A 17,660-nucleotide genomic window follows, 5' to 3' on the forward strand; every position below is an offset into this window, starting at 1 on the left:
CTCATGTACGGTTTTGGAATAGCGATGGAAACAGTAATGTTATTATCGACTATAATTATCTAACAGTTCAAGTACAGTTGATATAGTTGAAGCACAGTCCAAATATGGCTTTTGGGGGTGGAATCTATGGCGTCAGCCCATAGGATTTATAGTTTTCATAATTTCTTCTCTAGCTGAATGTGAGAGATTGCCCTTTGATTTACCAGAAGCAGAGGAGGAATTAGTAGCAGGTTATCAAACCGAATATTCTGGTATCAGATTTGGTTTATTTTATCTTGCTTCTTACCTAAATCTATTAGCTTCTTCGTTATTCGTAACGGTTCTTTACTTAGGTGGGTGGAATTTATCTATTCCGTACATATCCATTCCTGAGCTTTTCGGAATAAAAAAAATAGCTGGAGTCTTTGGAATGACAATTGGTATCTTTATTACATTAGTTAAAGCTTATTTGTTTCTGTTCATTTCTATCACAACAAGATGGACTTTACCTAGGATGAGAATGGACCAGCTATTAAATCTTGGATGGAAATTTCTTTTACCTATTTCTTTGGGTAATCTATTATTGACAACTTCTTCCCAACTTGTTTCACTATAAAATAACAGAATACGATAACGATATTCTAGATTCATAACCTCTTTCAAACAAGAGAAAGAAACATCAATTTATTTATGGATATCTACAATATGTTTCCCATGGTAACTGGGTTCATGAATTATGGTCAACAAACAATACGAGCTGCAAGGTATATTGGTCAAAGTTTCATAATTACCTTATCCCACACAAACCGTTTACCTGTAACTATTCAATATCCTTATGAGAAATCAATTACGTCAGAACGTTTTCGTGGTCGAATTCACTTTGAATTTGATAAATGTATTGCTTGCGAAGTATGTGTTCGTGTATGCCCAATAGATCTACCTGTTGTTGATTGGAGATTGGAAAGAGATATGAAAAAGAAACAATTGCTTAATTATAGTATTGATTTCGGGGTCTGTATATTTTGTGGTAACTGTGTCGAGTATTGTCCAACAAACTGTTTATCAATGACTGAAGAATATGAGCTTTCTACTTATGATCGTCACGAATTGAATTATAATCAAATTGCTTTGAGTCGGTTACCAATGTCAGTAATTGAAGATTACACAATTCAAACAGTTATGAATTCGACTCAAATCAAAATAGATAAAGATAAACCCTTTGATTCAAGAACGATTACCGATTACTAAGATTTTGTTTTGATATAAAAGATCAAAACTTTTTTATTTTGGTTGGTCAGTAACTACAAATAATAATTAGTAACTATAGATTTAATTAGTAACTATAGATTGGTGAGAATCACTCTTTGATTTAAACTTATAATATTTTTATCACGGGAATTTCGAAATATACAATTTCAACTACTTTTTTTATTCTTTTTCTTTTGGATAAAAAGTAAGTAGGATTGGCCCAATAAAATAATTATATCTATATATAAAATTAATATTAAATTAATCCATATTAAGATTTAATTCAATTAGGAACATATCATATACAATAAAAATGGGGTAACCCTTTTCCTTTCCTGGACCATTTAGTAAGGTCATGATTTGACTTATATATTTTTTTTTTTACATATTATACATAATGGATTTACCTGGACCAATACATGATATTCTTGTAGCATTTCTGGGGTCAGTTCTTATATTAGGGGGTCTGGGGGTAGTATTACTTACCAATCCTATTTATTCTGCTTTTTCATTGGGATTGGTTCTTGTTTGTATATCCTTATTCTACATTCCATCGAACTCTTTTTTTGTAGCTGCCGCACAGCTACTTATTTATGTGGGAGCCGTAAATGTCTTAATCATATTTGCGGTAATGTTCATGAATGGTTCAGAATATTCCAATGATTCGTATTTTTGGACCATTGGAGATGGAGTCACTTCACTGGTTTGTACAAGTATTCTTTTTTCACTAATTACTACTATACCAGATACGTCATGGTACGGAATTATTTGGACTACAAGATCAAACCAGATTATAGAACAGGACCTAATAAGTAACGTTCAACAAATTGGGATTCATTTATCGACAGATTTTTATCTTCCCTTTGAACTAATTTCTATAATTCTTTTAGTTTCCTTGATAGGTGCAATTACTATGGCTCGCCAATAATAAATACTTAGAATTTTAAAAGAATTAAAAAGTTTTTAGAATTTTAGAAGTTCTAAATAAATAAAAAATCGAATCGCTTCAATTGTTCATATTGAAATGAATCGAGATTGATAAGGAGTTAGTCAATGATGTTCGAGCATGTACTTTTTTTGAGTGTTTATTTATTTTCTATCGGTCTCTATGGATTGATCACAAGTCGAAACATGGTTAGAGCACTTATGTGTCTTGAGCTTATACTAAATTCGGTTAATATTAATCTTGTAACATTTTCTGATATATTTGATAGTCGCCAATTAAAAGGAAACATTTTCTCAATCTTTATTATAGCTGTTGCAGCTGCTGAAGCAGCTATTGGTCTAGCTATTGTTTCGTCGATTCATCGAAACAGAAAATCAACTCGTATCAATCAATCGAATTTGTTGAATAATTAGTGATAATTATCATGATCATATATTGAATAATCAGTTATAATGATCATATAAATCAAGACACCACACAACATGATAAAGCATAAGAAAATATAAATGAAATTGGAATATTTTTCTATTTCTATTCTTTCACTTTCATATTCCATTAATGAAAAATAATTATATTCTTAATTTAATTGGTATTATAATTTTTTTATTTCGTTTTTTATTTGTTTATTTTATTTAATTTTAATGTATTTAAATTTTAATGTTTTTAATGTATTTTTAATGTATTATATAATAATATAAATGTATTATATAATAATATACTGCATAATATTATAAATATTATAATAAAATAATAAAAATAATATTATTAAATAATAATATGTTAATCATATTACGAAAATAAATTAAATTACTAATTTAGTTTTATTTTTATATATTCATATTTCATATTGAAAATATGAATATTGAAATATTGATTTGAATGATTGATCAATTTGTTTTGTCGGCCAATTTTTATTTACACATGTGACTCGTATGATCATGATTTTTGAAACGGAAATCAAAGTCTCTTGGCTTTTTCTCATGAACAGATTTAGAAATATATTGATTCTTAAAATTTTAATAAACCACTGCTTCGTCTGGTGTCTATAATATAAATACTAATTTTCTACCAGATTGAAAATTTTTGATGTTAAAATCTGGAATTTATAGATCCAATGTCACATTCAGTAAAAATTTATGATACATGTATAGGGTGTACTCAATGTGTACGAGCCTGCCCCACAGACGTATTGGAAATGATACCTTGGGACGGATGTAAAGCTAAGCAAATTGCTTCCGCACCAAGAACCGAGGACTGTGTGGGTTGTAAGAGATGTGAATCCGCCTGCCCCACGGATTTTTTGAGTGTCCGTGTTTATTTATCATATGAAACAACTCGCAGCATGGGTCTAGGTTATTGATACGTTACAAAAAAATCCACTTGAATCAATTGATTCCTCTTTACCGACAAAAGCCCGTACTCGAGAAAATATATTATTCTATTCCGAGCACGGGTTTTTCTGGTCAAACGTATCTTGTCTTTATCACGAGTTATTTTCCTTGGTTAACAATACTTGTTGTTTTGCCGATATCCGTCGGTTCTTCCATTTTCTTTCTTCCTCATAAAGGAAATAAGATGTTTAGGTGGTATGCTATATGTATATGCTCGTTGGAACTCCTTCTAACAACCTATGTTTTCTGTTATCATTTCCAATTGGACGATCCATTAACCCAATTGGAGGAAGATTTAAAATGGATAGATGTTTTTGATTTTCACTGGAGACTGGGAATCGATGGGCTTTCCATAGGACCTATTTTACTGACAGGATTTATCACCACTTTAGCTACCTTAGCGGCTTGGCCAGTTACTCGAAATTCGCGATTGTTCTATTTTCTCATGTTAGCAATGTACAGCGGTCAAATAGGATTATTTTCTTCTAGAGACCTTTTACTTTTTTTCATGCTGTGGGAGTTAGAATTAATTCCTGTTTATTTACTTTTATCCATGTGGGGGGGAAAGAAACGTCTCTACTCGGCCACAAAGTTTATTTTGTACACTGCGGGGGGCTCCATTTTTCTCTTAATAGGAGTTCTAGGTATGGGTTTATATGGCCCTAATGAACCCACATTAGATTTTTCAAAATTAACTAATCAATCATATCCTGTGGCATTGGAAATAATATTATATTTTGGATTCCTTATTGCTTATGCTGTCAAATCGCCGATTATACCCCTACATACGTGGTTACCAGATACCCATGGAGAAGCACATTACAGTACATGTATGCTTCTAGCTGGAATCTTATTAAAAATGGGCGCATATGGACTTATTCGGATCAATATGGAATTATTACCCCACGCTCATTCTATATTTTCTCCCTGGTTGGTAATAGTGGGAACGATTCAAATAATCTATGCAGCTTCAACCTCTCTCGGTCAACGGAATTTAAAAAAAAGAATAGCCTATTCCTCTGTATCTCACATGGGTTTCACAATTATAGGAATTGGTTCTATAACCGGAATGGGACTCAACGGTGCCATTTTACAAATACTCTCTCATGGATTTATTGGTGCTGCGCTTTTTTTCTTGGCAGGAACGAGTTGTGATAGAATACGTCTTGTTTATCTCGACGAAATGGGGGGGGTATCGATCCCAATGCCAAAACTATTTACCATGTTCAGTAGTTTTTCGATGGCTTCTCTTGCATTGCCAGGAATGAGTGGTTTTGTTGCGGAATTATTAGTATTTTTTGGAATAATTACTAGTCCAAAATACCTTTTAATGCCAAAAATGCTAATTACTTTTGTAATGGCAATTGGAATGATATTAACTCCTATTTATTTATTATCTATGTTACGTCAGATGTTCTATGGATACAAGCTATTCAATGTTCCAAACTCTAATTTTGCGGATTCTGGACCACGAGAACTATTTGTTTCAATCTGTATCTTTCTACCCGTAATAGGTATTGGTATTTATCCGGATTTCGTTCTCTCGCTATCAGTTGACAGGGTGCAAGCTATCCTATCTAATTACTTTCATCGATAGTCTTTCATTAATAATACGGAAATATAATTTTTGTCTTTGATTTTAAGATTTTTAAAATCGTTCGCTGTACAATGCAAAAGAATAAAGTGAATTAGAATTGTAATGAGATGCATTTTGAGTTTTTGAGAACCGTTTTGAATAAGGAATGATTCAAACGGTTCTCAAAAACTCGCACAAACAAGAAGCTTTTTATATATATATGGGATGATGTTCTTATGTATTCTTTATGTAGTTTATTCAATTATTTATCTGTGTAGTTTATTCAAGTAGATGTTAATGTGAATGAACCATAACTATGTAGACCTATTCCTAATAGATTGATTCCAAAATAACATACCCAAATTATAAGAAATCCTATAGAAGCCACAAGTGCCGAATTCATACTTTGCAAACTTTGATTTGTTCTACTTCTAATATGTATTCTAGTTCTAGTATGTAAATAAATCGCGAATATGGTCCAAGTAATAAAAGCCCAAGTTTCTTTGGGGTCCCAATTCCAATAAGATCCCCATGCCTCATTAGCCCATACTGCTCCACAAAGAATGCCTATGGTTAAAAAGGTAAATCCTAAACTAATGACACGATAACTCCAATAATCCAAACGTTGAGTCAATTGATATTTATAATAATTTCGAAATGAAAGAAAAGAAGTGTTTTTAAAAACACTTCTTTTTTCATTCAAATATTGAATCTCACCAAAGAAAAATGGTTTAATTAAGAAATTATTACCTTTACAAAAAATATCGATGTTTTTTCGAAATGTAATGACTAGAAGAGCGACTGATAATAGTGATCCGCATAAAAGAGCTGCATAGCTTAATAACATCATACTTACGTGCATCATTAACCACTGAGATTGTAGAGCAGGTACTAATATTGCGGATTGATGCATTTCAGTTAAAAAACCCGACGTGGCAAAGCCTTGTGTAAAAATGGTACTTGGTGCGGTTATTGTGCTTAAATCATTTTTATGGTTCCCCATCTTGGAAATCATATGAATAATGGAGAAACTGCACGAAAGGAAGATTAATGACTCGTATAAATTACTTAACGGAAAATGTCCTGAAGAAATCCAACGAGAAACTAATAATCCTGTTATAGAGAAAAAAGTGGCTATCATCCCTTTTTCCAATGAATCACGCAATCCTACGATTTCGCGGACTAATAAGATCATTAAATGAATCGTAATCACAATTGAAATTATCGAAAAAGAGATATGAGTTAATATATGTTCTAAAGTTGTAAATATCATAAAAAGGGGTCCCATTAGAGAATTTAAATCGAGAATTGAATACATTATAGGATCCATTGTGTCTCTTTTAGAGGATTTATTTTCTAGGATTTCAAGGATGCCGCCACTCGGACTCGAACCGAGATGCTCTAGCACTGCTTCCTAAGAGCAGCGTGTCTACCAATTTCACCATGGCGGCTTACTTGAAATAATAATAGTCAATTCATGTTGAATCGTCGAGAATCAAGGATTCAATATAGTTTAGTAAACATTAGAATCGATAAATCAAAATTCATTTAAATTCCTATTTGAATCTCTATTCAAAAAAAGAATCTTTAGTTGGGATCATTGTAAGTTTAGTTTTAATAATAAAGTAAGTTTAGTTTTAGTAAGTTTAGTTTTAATAATAAACTTTCGCGTACTAGAAACTAAGTTCTTCCAAAACAGTTAGAACTCAATAGTTTTGTTGTCTGTCGAGGTATAGAACTAAGAATTGTTCATTTTCTATTTTTTGATTCGTTTTTTATTTATCCGATTTGATTTCATAGATTCAAACAAAATGAAAAAAAAAATATTTTTTTTTTCAATGAAGAAGATTAAATAACCAGGATTTCATATGTATAACAATTTCATCACTAAATCAAAAGAATTTGAAATTTTCTAACGATTTCGACACCTTAGTATCATTCCTTAGTATCATTAGAGTATTAATACTCTTCATATTATATATAATGGTCTCTTCATTATATATATAATGCATAATGGTAAGATTTACCAAACTAATTAGGTTTTTGTTAGGCATATAAGAAACAAAAGAATTTTCATTTCTATCGTAATCATACTCTACTTTTCACAATAGAAAAATATTTTTCTATTGTGAAAAAAGTAGATAGAAAAAATATTCAGAATTCGATATACATACCTTTATTCTACATACCACATCTACATACTACAACAGCTAGTTCTAACTCATATTGATATTGAGGAGTTCAATACATTAATTAATGTGAATCGTTCATCTTAAAAAATTCGAAGTTCTTCGGGTATGTCAATTCCGATTATTCCAAGACTTTATTATTTGTTTGTTGCACAAAAAAACTTTTTGAACGTCCGGTGGAAACCGATTTCGCTAAGGAAAAAGCCTTTACTGCAGCTAAAAATCCTTTTTTTTTCCAAATATTTTTACGAATACGTTTTTTTGACATAGAAGTACGCTTTTTGGGAACTGCCATTCAAAAAGGGTTACCAGTTTTTATCGTTGTATGTGAAAGACATGTATTGTTTTGTTCAAAATAGATTGTTCCTTTTAGTCATTATCTATACTTATTCCCTGGTAGAATAGTTTTAAAAAAAGCATTTTCGAATATGTTTAAAACCTATTAAAAAATATATTTAAAACCTATTAAAAAATATATTTAAAACCTGTTTGAAAATATATTTTAAACCTATTAAAACATATAATTTTATTAAAACATAATTAGAATCAAGTACTCCTTTTGGTATAACTCTTTTTTCTTATTATACTATATAATATGGCTATAAATTACCAGAATAGAATATTCTACTAAGACTAGACTAGAATAGTAGAATTATTAAAGATTTCATTTTGTTTTCTTATGGAACATACATATCAATATGCATGGATAATACCTTTTCTTCCACTTCCAGTTACTGTGTCAATAGGATTTGGACTTCTACTGATTCCGACAGCAACAAAAAATATTCGTCGTATATGGGCTTTTCCTAGTGTTTTACTGTTAAGTATAGTTATGGGGTTTTCAGCCAATTTATCTATTCAACAAATACATGGAAGTTCTATCTATCAATATCTATGGTCTTGGACCATCAATAATGATTTTTCCTTAGAGTTCGGATATTTGATCGACCCACTTAGTTCTATTATGTCAATACTAATTACTACTGTTGGAATCTTGGTTCTTATTTATAGTGACAATTATATGTCTCATGATCAAGGATATCTGAGATTTTTTGCTTATATGAGTTTTTTCAATGCTTCCATGTTGGGATTAGTTACCAGTTCCAATTTGATACAAATTTATATTTTTTGGGAACTGGTGGGGATGTGTTCCTATTTATTAATAGGATTTTGGTTCACACGACCGACTGCAGCAAGTGCTTGTCAAAAAGCTTTTGTAACTAACCGTGTAGGGGATTTTGGTTTATTATTAGGAATTTTAGGTTTTTATTGGATAACAGGTAGTTTCGAATTTCGGGATTTGTTCGAAATAACTAATAACTTGATCCATAATAATGGTGTCAGTTCTTTATTTGCTACTTTGTGTGCCTCTTTATTATTCATTGGTGCAGTTGCTAAATCCGCACAATTCCCCCTTCACGTATGGTTACCCGATGCCATGGAAGGACCCACTCCCATCTCGGCTCTTATACACGCTGCTACTATGGTAGCAGCAGGAATTTTTCTTGTAGCTCGACTTCTTCCTATTTTCATAGCTATACCTTACATAATGAATTTCATATCTTTAATAGGTGTAATAACAGTACTACTAGGAGCTACTTTGGCTCTTGCTCAAAGAGATATAAAAAGAAGTTTAGCCTATTCTACAATGTCTCAATTGGGTTATATTATGTTAGCTCTAGGTATAGGTTCTTATCGAGCTGCTTTATTCCATTTGATTACCCATGCCTATTCTAAAGCTTTATTGTTTTTGGGATCCGGATCCATTATTCATTCAATGGAACCTATTGTTGGATATTCGCCAGAAAAAAGTCAGAATATGGCTCTTATGGGTGGTTTAAGAAGATATGTTCCAATTACAAGAACTACTTTTTTATTGGGTACACTTTCTATTTGCGGTATTCCACCTCTTGCTTGTTTTTGGTCCAAAGATGAAATTCTTAATGATAGTTGGTTGTATTCACCAATTTTCGCAATAATAGCTTGTTTCACAGCAGGATTGACTGCATTTTATATGTTTCGGGTGTATTTACTTACCTTTGATGGACATTTGCGCGTTCATTTTCAAGATTACAGTAGCACAAAAAATAGTTCGTCCTATTCAATATCTCTATGGGGAAAGGAGGTAGCCAAAGCAGTCAATAGAAATTTACCTTTATCAACAATGAATAATAGGGTCTTCTTTTTTTCAAAGGATATGTATAAAATTGATAATAATCTAAAAAAATGCATACGATACTTTAATACTTCTTTCGAAAAAAAGTACACTTCTATGTACCCTCGCGAAGTGGACAATACTATGCTATTTCCTCTGCTTATATTGGTATTATTTACTTTGTTTGTTGGATCAATAGGAATTCATTTTGATCAAGGAGTAATAGATTTGGATATATTATCCAAATGGTTAACTCCACTCACAAACCTTTTCCATCCAAATTCGAGTTATTCTGTGGATTGGTATGAATTTTTTACAAATGCAATTTTTTCAGTAAGTATAGCTATTTCCGGACTATTCATAGCATATATCTTATATGGGTCTGCTTATTCGTTTTTCCGGAATTTGAACTTTATCAATGCATTTGTAAAAGGTGGTCCTAAAAGGATTCTCTTGGACCAAATAAAAAATGGGATATACAATTGGTCATATAATCGTGGTTACATAGATATTTTTTATACTAAGGTTTTTACCATGGGTATAAGGGGATTAACCGAACTAACTCAGTTTTTTGATAGATATATAATTGATGGAATTACAAATGGGGTTGGCATTGCAAGTTTTTTTATAGGGGAAGGAATCAAATCCATGGGAGGTGGACGAATCTCTTCTTATCTATTCTTTTATTTATTTTATGCATCAATATCTTTATTCATTTTTTTATTTTTTTTATAAATTTATATTTTATAAATTTATAAATATAAACCAACTTAAAGTCCCTATTTTTATTCGTTTTATAAATTGTAGAAATATCTCTTTTTTTGATACCTTACATTATCTCTATTACTAATCCTTTGTGCACTTTGGTGTTCCTAACCGTCCACTGATTTTTGATTGATCTACGGCATGGTAATAAATACAAGACAGTAATGAAAACTCCATACAGTTGATCTTTTACACCCGCTCCAAGATATGATGACTAATGAAAGAATCTTAATCTTGGGGTAAACAGTTTACACTGCTTATGTTTACTTCAACTTTATTCTTGTACATATGAAATGAGATTTTATCTTCTTACTGCAAACTTCTAAGTTGTTTTGTTTCACTCATATAACTATCTGGTTTAACTCATTGACCCGAATGATGAATAAAAAATAAAATACCTATTCAATACATTACATTCAACTTCTTTCCTTTACTTCTAGGAAAGAAGTATAAAGTTCATGTTCAACGAATCACACGTAGAGATATTGATAACACACATAGAGTTAATGGTATTTCATAACTAATAGATTGAGCAGCAGCTCGTAGACCACCTGAAAAGGAATATTTATTATTCGATCCGTATCCTGACATAAGAAGCCCAATAGGAGCAATACTTGAAATGGCGACCCATAAAAAAACACCTATACTGAGATCGGCTAAAATGAGGCGATACCCAAAAGGAATTACTAAATAACTTAGTAGAATTGATATGACCACTATAGACGGTCCAATACTAAACAAACGAACATCTCCTCTAGATGGGAGAAGGTCTTCTTTAAAAAGTAGTTTAGTTCCATCTGCTAGAGCTTGAAGAATTCCCAAGGGGCCGGCATATTCAGGCCCAATACGTTGTTGTATCGCTGCAGATATTTCTCTTTCTAACCACACAATTACTAGTACCCCTATTGTAATTCCCAATATAAGGGTCAAAATGGGTACAAAGATCCATATGAGTCCATATACTTCTTTTAAGGATTCCGATATAGAAAAAGAATTGATAGTTTGTACTTCTGTCGTATCAATTATCATTTCAACGATCAACCTCTCCCATAATGATATCTATACTACCTAGTATCGTCATGATATCAGCCAATTTCATTCTTTTAACTAGCTGAGGAAGAATTTGCAAATTTATGAAGCCGGGTGGACGAATTTTCCATCTCCAAGGGAAAACACTATTATCTCCTATCAAATAAATTCCTAATTCCCCTTTTGGGGCTTCTACTCTCACGTAAAGTTCTTGTTTCGACAATTCAAAATTGGGTGAAGGTTTTTTACTAATAAATCTATATTCAAAATCATTCCATTCGGAATTTTTTGCTCTATCAAAGCGTCGGACTTCTAAATTCTCATAGGGTCCTCCAGGAATTCCTTCTAGAGCCTGTTGAATTATTTTTATAGATTCCCTCATTTCACCGATTCGTACTAAATAACGAGCTAACGAATCTCCTTCTTTTTGCCATTGGACTTCCCAATCGAATTCATTGTAACACTCATAATTATCAATTTTACGAAGATCCCATTGTGTTCCAGAAGCTCGTAACATCGGTCCTGATAAACCCCAATTTATTGCTTCCTCTCCACCAATAATGCCCACTCCTTCGACTCGCTCCAAAAAAATGGGATTTCGCGTAATGAGTTTTTGATATTCAACAATTCCTGTTAAAAAATAATCGCAAAAATCCAAACATTTATCTATCCAGCCATAAGGTAGATCGGCAGCTACTCCTCCGATGCGGAAATAATTATGCATCATTCGCATACCTGTGGCGGCTTCGAATAAATCATATATCAATTCTCTCTCTCTGAAAATATAGAAAAAGGGAGTCTGCGCGCCGATATCCGCCATAAAAGGCCCAAGCCATAACAAATGAGAAGCTATACGGCTCAGCTCCAGCATAATTACTCTGATATAGCTAGCCCTTTTAGGTACTTGAACATTTTCCAGTTGTTCTGGTGCATTTACCGTTATTGCCTCTGTGAACATAGTAGCTAAATAATCCCAACGTGTTACATAAGGCAGATATTGTATAATTGTTCGGTTTTCCGCTATTTTTTCCATCCCTCTGTGTAAATAGCCCAATATGGGTTCACAGTCAATAACATCTTCACCATCGAGAGTAACGATCAGTCGAAGAACACCATGCATTGATGGGTGGTGAGGACCCATATTAACTATCATGAAATCTTTTTTTGTAGCCGGTACAGTCATATCTTTTCTTCCTTAATTCATTATTTCATGAATTCCTCAAAAAAGTAGGAGGTTCATCAAAATAAAAAATCTAATAACTACTATACTAATTCAAACGATTTAATTAACGATTTTTTGGCTCCCGAATATCCAACTGGTCAATTAATTTCTTATAACGCGCTCTATTTTTCTTTGACAAATAAGCCAGCAGACGTTGACGTTTTCTCAGAATTTTTTGTAGACCTCTTTGTGATAAAAAATCTCTTTTGTGCAATTCCAAATGTGAAGTAAGTCTTCGTATCTTATTGGTGAAACTTAATACTTGAAATTCAACAGAACCCCTGTTTTCTTCTTTTTCTTCTTGTGGAAGAAGTGAAATGAATGAATTTTTGACCATAAAACTTTTTTTATCTTTTTCTTTTCTTTCTTTTCCATGCCATGGATTTTACCGATCAGGAAAAATAAAATAATAATTATTATATTATGTCAATTTTTTTTAATCTAGTACACGCAAAAATTTAGATTTATCCGTTTCTATCTAAATCAAATTTTCCATTTGATTTAGATAGAAAAGAAAAGGATAATATATTTCTGCATTTACGAAAGAGAATGATTTCTTTGCACCTAAAAAGATTCTGTAGATTTCTTTCTAGATTCAATTGAATTGATACACAAGTAAATACGTATCATGTACCAGAACGTAACACACCATATGCGTACATCTTTCGGTTTTTATTTACTGAAAACGGCATGTGATATATAGGAAATATACTATTAAATAATTCTGAATCGTGGATACATACGTATCCTTGACATACTGAAACGACTACCATTATTGGTATCAAACCAATAGCGATTCATACAAGCTAAATCTTCTAATCGGTAATTGGGCCAAAGAAACAATTTGCATTTAATTAATTTATTTAAATCCGTATTAAGACGTTTGTCCTCATTCAAAAATTGTTCAGAGTTTCTTATGTTGTTTTCGTTGCAAAATACTGGATTTCTATTCACAATATCCCGATTATGAGAGTTGAAACAAATTAGAATTCTCAATTCTCTACGACGTCTAGGAGATAGAATATTTTCAGGAACAAAGAAATTATAATGATCTTGATCCCCATTCACAAATATATTGCCATGTCGTCCAGTGGATTTTTTCAAATTATTCTTATCAACATATCTTTTCTTTATGTATTTTCTATTAATTTGGTGTTTACTCTTATCGATCAATGAAATACTTATGGTTTGATATATAATGAATTTTCCATCCCTTCTTAAAGATAGACGAATTGGTTCGATAATTAATATTCCCCTTTTTATTAATTCTGTAAGAGCTAGATCTTTCTGAATCAGCATTACATCCAGATGCATCTCTCCTCTTTGAATCGAGGATATAGCAATTTCCCTTGGATTTATCAATCTAAGTAGGAGACAATATATCCTAACATTATTAATAATTTTTTGATTCAAGGGGTCATCCCATCTTAATTGAAAAATAAAATATTTTTTCAGGAACAAATCTAGTTCTCCTTCCTTATTTTTCTTGGATTGTTTTTTTTTTTTTTTACCTTTTTTAATGTTTGATCTCGTGCAATCCTCTTCAAGATATTCCTTTTGGTTTTGTTTTTGTGGATCTGATACAAGATTTGATTGACCCTCTTTTTCTTGGTTGGAATTTTGAAATTCTATTTTAACGGAATCTTTGATGTTTTGATTTTGACTAATATTTTTTTTATTTTGATTTTGACTAATATTTTTTTTATTTTGATTTTGACTAATATTTTTTTTATTTTGATTTTGACTAATATTTTTTTTATTTTGATTTTGACTAATATTTTTTTTATTTTGATTTTGACTAATATTTTTTTTATTTTGATTTTGACTAATATTTTTTTTATTTTGATTTTGACTAATATTTTTTTCATTTTGATTTTGACTAATATTTTTTTCATTTTGATTTTGACTAATATCATTTTCATAATAAATATTAGAAAGAAGTAATTTGATTGGTATGATCCACGGTTTAATCTTATATGCATCAAAAGGTAACACAAATTCTGGGAAGAACCAAGGTTCTAGATTTGATATGGTAGAATAATTTCGATTCATTCCCATCCAATCAAAAATTTTTTTTTGATGAGTCTTAGTCTTAGTATTTTTATTAGTATTTTTATAAATTTCGGTACCGATATACATATCGGTCCAGTCCTCAATATCACTATTGTTCTCAATATCACTATTGTTCTCAATATCACTATTGTTCTCAATATCACTATTGTTTCTAAGGCAAAAATGAAGAATTCTATAATCCAAATATTTTCTATCCAGATTTTTATGGGTATCAATAAAATATCCTTTTTTTAGGTAATCATCAATAGTCATATTTAGCAATACATAAAACGATTCGGGTTTCAGTGTGTATGAGTCCTTACTATCCCCATAATTTATATATTCATGTGATAAAAGATCATATCTGTAGTGTTTTTTAAATTTTTCTTTTTGACTCATCGATAAATCCACTGCACAAAAATTTTCATTCATGTAATGAATTAATCGGTCTTTTTCTTTTTTATATGAATACAATTTCATTGATTCTTTATTTTGAATAGTACAACGTTGATTGACTCTATTTCGCCATTTTTTCGGTACTAATCGAGACCATTTGCTCCGAGAAAAATTATATTGATAATGACCCTTTAACCAGTTTTTCCATTTATTCATTCCAGACTTATTAATTTTCTTATGCCTTGATTTGGAATCAAACCTTGATTTGGAATCAAATATTCCTCGTGTCATACAATAATACTTTATCTTGTCTTTAATAAAAGGATAGGTCCCGTGATCGTGATATTGAAGTACAGATCTCAGGTGATGGTTGTTAAATAATTGGGTTTGTGACAATTTGTAAAATACATATGCTTGGGACAAGGAAGATAAGTCGTGATAAGTGTTTAAATCATTTCTAATATTAGGATTAGAAAAGGACTTTTTTATAGTCGAAATAAAGTTCATTGTATCTTGATCTGTTTCATCAATTCCTTCTTGATTTCTTTCATCGTTGTAAATGGATTCATTGATAATTGTTTTTTTTAAAAGTTGTGCATTAACCTTAGAAATGGTAACCATACATTGCAAGATATCTATGTATATTTTTTCAATGAAAGATTTCATAAAATAATGTGATTTGCGTATTAATCGGGTATTTTTTCTTTGAAGTATCTGCCAAATATGTTTTTGTAATTCCGGTCTTTTATCATGATAGGCTAGAACTATTTTCTTCTTGTCTTTTGTGATTCCTTCTATTTGATTCCTTATTGTGATTGTCTTATCAGCAAGATCTTTCATTTTTTTTTCTATGAGTAAATAATTTGTCCAATTCATAGATCGAATTTGAATGGTCGATTCGTGAATAATCTGATTATTTTTTTTTGAATCTTTTGCATTTTCATTTGGTTCATGTACTTTTCCCTTCCTCAATTCAAATAAAGAAATTTGGTTCACTTTTTCAAGTTTCTTCATTATTCGTTTTAGAACTAGAACTGTTCGTTTTAGAACTAGAACTATTCGTTTTAGAACTAGAACTATTCGTTTTAGAACTCGTTTTAGAACTCGTTTTAGAACTAGAACTATTTTGATGACCCATCTTTTTTTTTCTTTTGAAACTTTTAGAGAGTTCTTTTTTACTTTTCTAATTTTTTTTTTGAGTTCCTTATATATGGGTTCAAAAAAAGAAGGTTGCTTTCGGGGAGAACCAAAAGGGAGTTCCGTTTCCATTCCCCAAACTGTTAAAAAACAAAAATTTTCTTTTTTTCCTTTTTTTTTCATTGGATCTCCATGATGAGATCGTATTTTAGATCTTCGCCAAGGTTTTAAACGAAAAGGAAATAAAATCTTTATCTGAATACCATCTGTTAACCAATCTTGGGGAAATTCTGTTTCTGATAATGGAACACCATTATAGGTGCATTTAACATGTATTTCTCTATTCCATTCCTTCAAATCCTCATACCACTCGGGGAATTGGAATAATAACATACGTCCAATATTTTTAGCTATTATCAATGAAGGCAATACAATGTTTTTTCTAAAAAAAGATTGGGTTATCAGCATCAAACCTCTTATTGCTTGAGCAAATATAATGCTATCCCAAATTTCTGATATTGTTATCCGTTCATCTTCCTCTTTTTTTTTTTTCTCCTCGTCTTTTTTTTTCCCAGTGTTTGTCTCTTCCTCTTCCTCCTCAAAGTCGGAAGTTTCGGATTCTGGGTTTCCCCCCACGGAATTCCTAAAAATAAGATTAATTATTCGATATCTATATCTATCAAAAAAAGAAAAAAAAAAGACTTTGTCTATTCGATCCAAAAAAAGCGGGGAATGAACATTTGTTTGAAATATTTCCCAAATAACTGTTTTACGTCTTTGAGCACGCATGGATCCTTGGATTATACCCCGATTAAAATCTGGTTGTTGCGAATAACGTATCAAAGCCACCTCTTCTGCTTCTGCTTCTGCTTCTGCTTCTGCTTCTGCTTGATCAATATTATCAGTATCGGTATCCAGATTTTTATCAGTATAGATCACCACCCGTTTCGCTTTTCTTGAACAAATTTCATAATCTTCCTTCTGTTCTTCTCCATTTTCTTGATCCAGTCCTTCTAATTCATCGGTCAATTTGTATGACCATCGAGGAACCTTTTTACTGATTTCTTCTATTCCAATGGATTTTTTTTCTTCTATTCCAATGGATTTTTTTTCTTCTATTCCAATGGATTTTTTTTCAGTTGTTGTTTGATCATTTGGATTGGTTGTAATTATGTCGAATACAAATCTCAAGGATTTTGCTTTACTTTCTGAATTAATTCTTCTTTCTTCTTCCAATAAAAATAAAGAAGATTCATCGATTGACGTTAAGAAATTAACAATATAATTAAATGATGATTTCTCATCAAGCGGATTCTTTTCATGTTCAAATTCTCGAGAATTTTTAGAAATAGGAAAGAGCCCATGAATCTTATTTATCCAAAACGTTTCTATGGAATCTACATCTTCTTCTTCTGTAGAAGTAATTAAATCATTTGTAGAAGTAATTAAATCATTTGTAGAAGTAATTAAATCATTCATGATTGTATGTGAATAGAATTTTTTTATTGTTCTTATTGTTCCACGATACGGTCCGCTCAAAAAAGGATCATACGCTTTTGGCAAGTATTCTTGCTC

General features: G+C 31.2%; 1 protein-coding gene across 1 annotated transcript; it reads left to right on the top strand.

The window, feature by feature from the left end:
- The first annotated feature begins 2,923 nt into the window (after positions 1–2,923).
- On the top strand, positions 2,924–5,867 carry LOC135663938 (NAD(P)H-quinone oxidoreductase chain 4, chloroplastic). Its single transcript, XM_065176895.1, has one exon. It carries the CDS (start codon positions 3,749–3,751, stop codon positions 5,159–5,161), a length of 1,413 nt encoding a protein of 470 aa, XP_065032967.1. The 5' UTR covers positions 2,924–3,748; the 3' UTR covers positions 5,162–5,867.
- The last annotated feature ends 11,793 nt before the right edge of the window (positions 5,868–17,660 follow it).

This window comes from Musa acuminata, unplaced genomic scaffold, assembly GCF_036884655.1.
Source record: "Musa acuminata AAA Group cultivar baxijiao unplaced genomic scaffold, Cavendish_Baxijiao_AAA HiC_scaffold_772, whole genome shotgun sequence".
In the NCBI taxonomy this organism is placed as follows: Eukaryota; Viridiplantae; Streptophyta; class Magnoliopsida; order Zingiberales; family Musaceae; genus Musa; species Musa acuminata.

Excerpts from the sequence above, each read along its gene's own strand:
- LOC135663938 (XM_065176895.1), top strand. The coding sequence starts at position 3,749 with ATGTTTAGGTGGTATGCTATATGTATATGCTCGTTGGAACTCCTTCTA.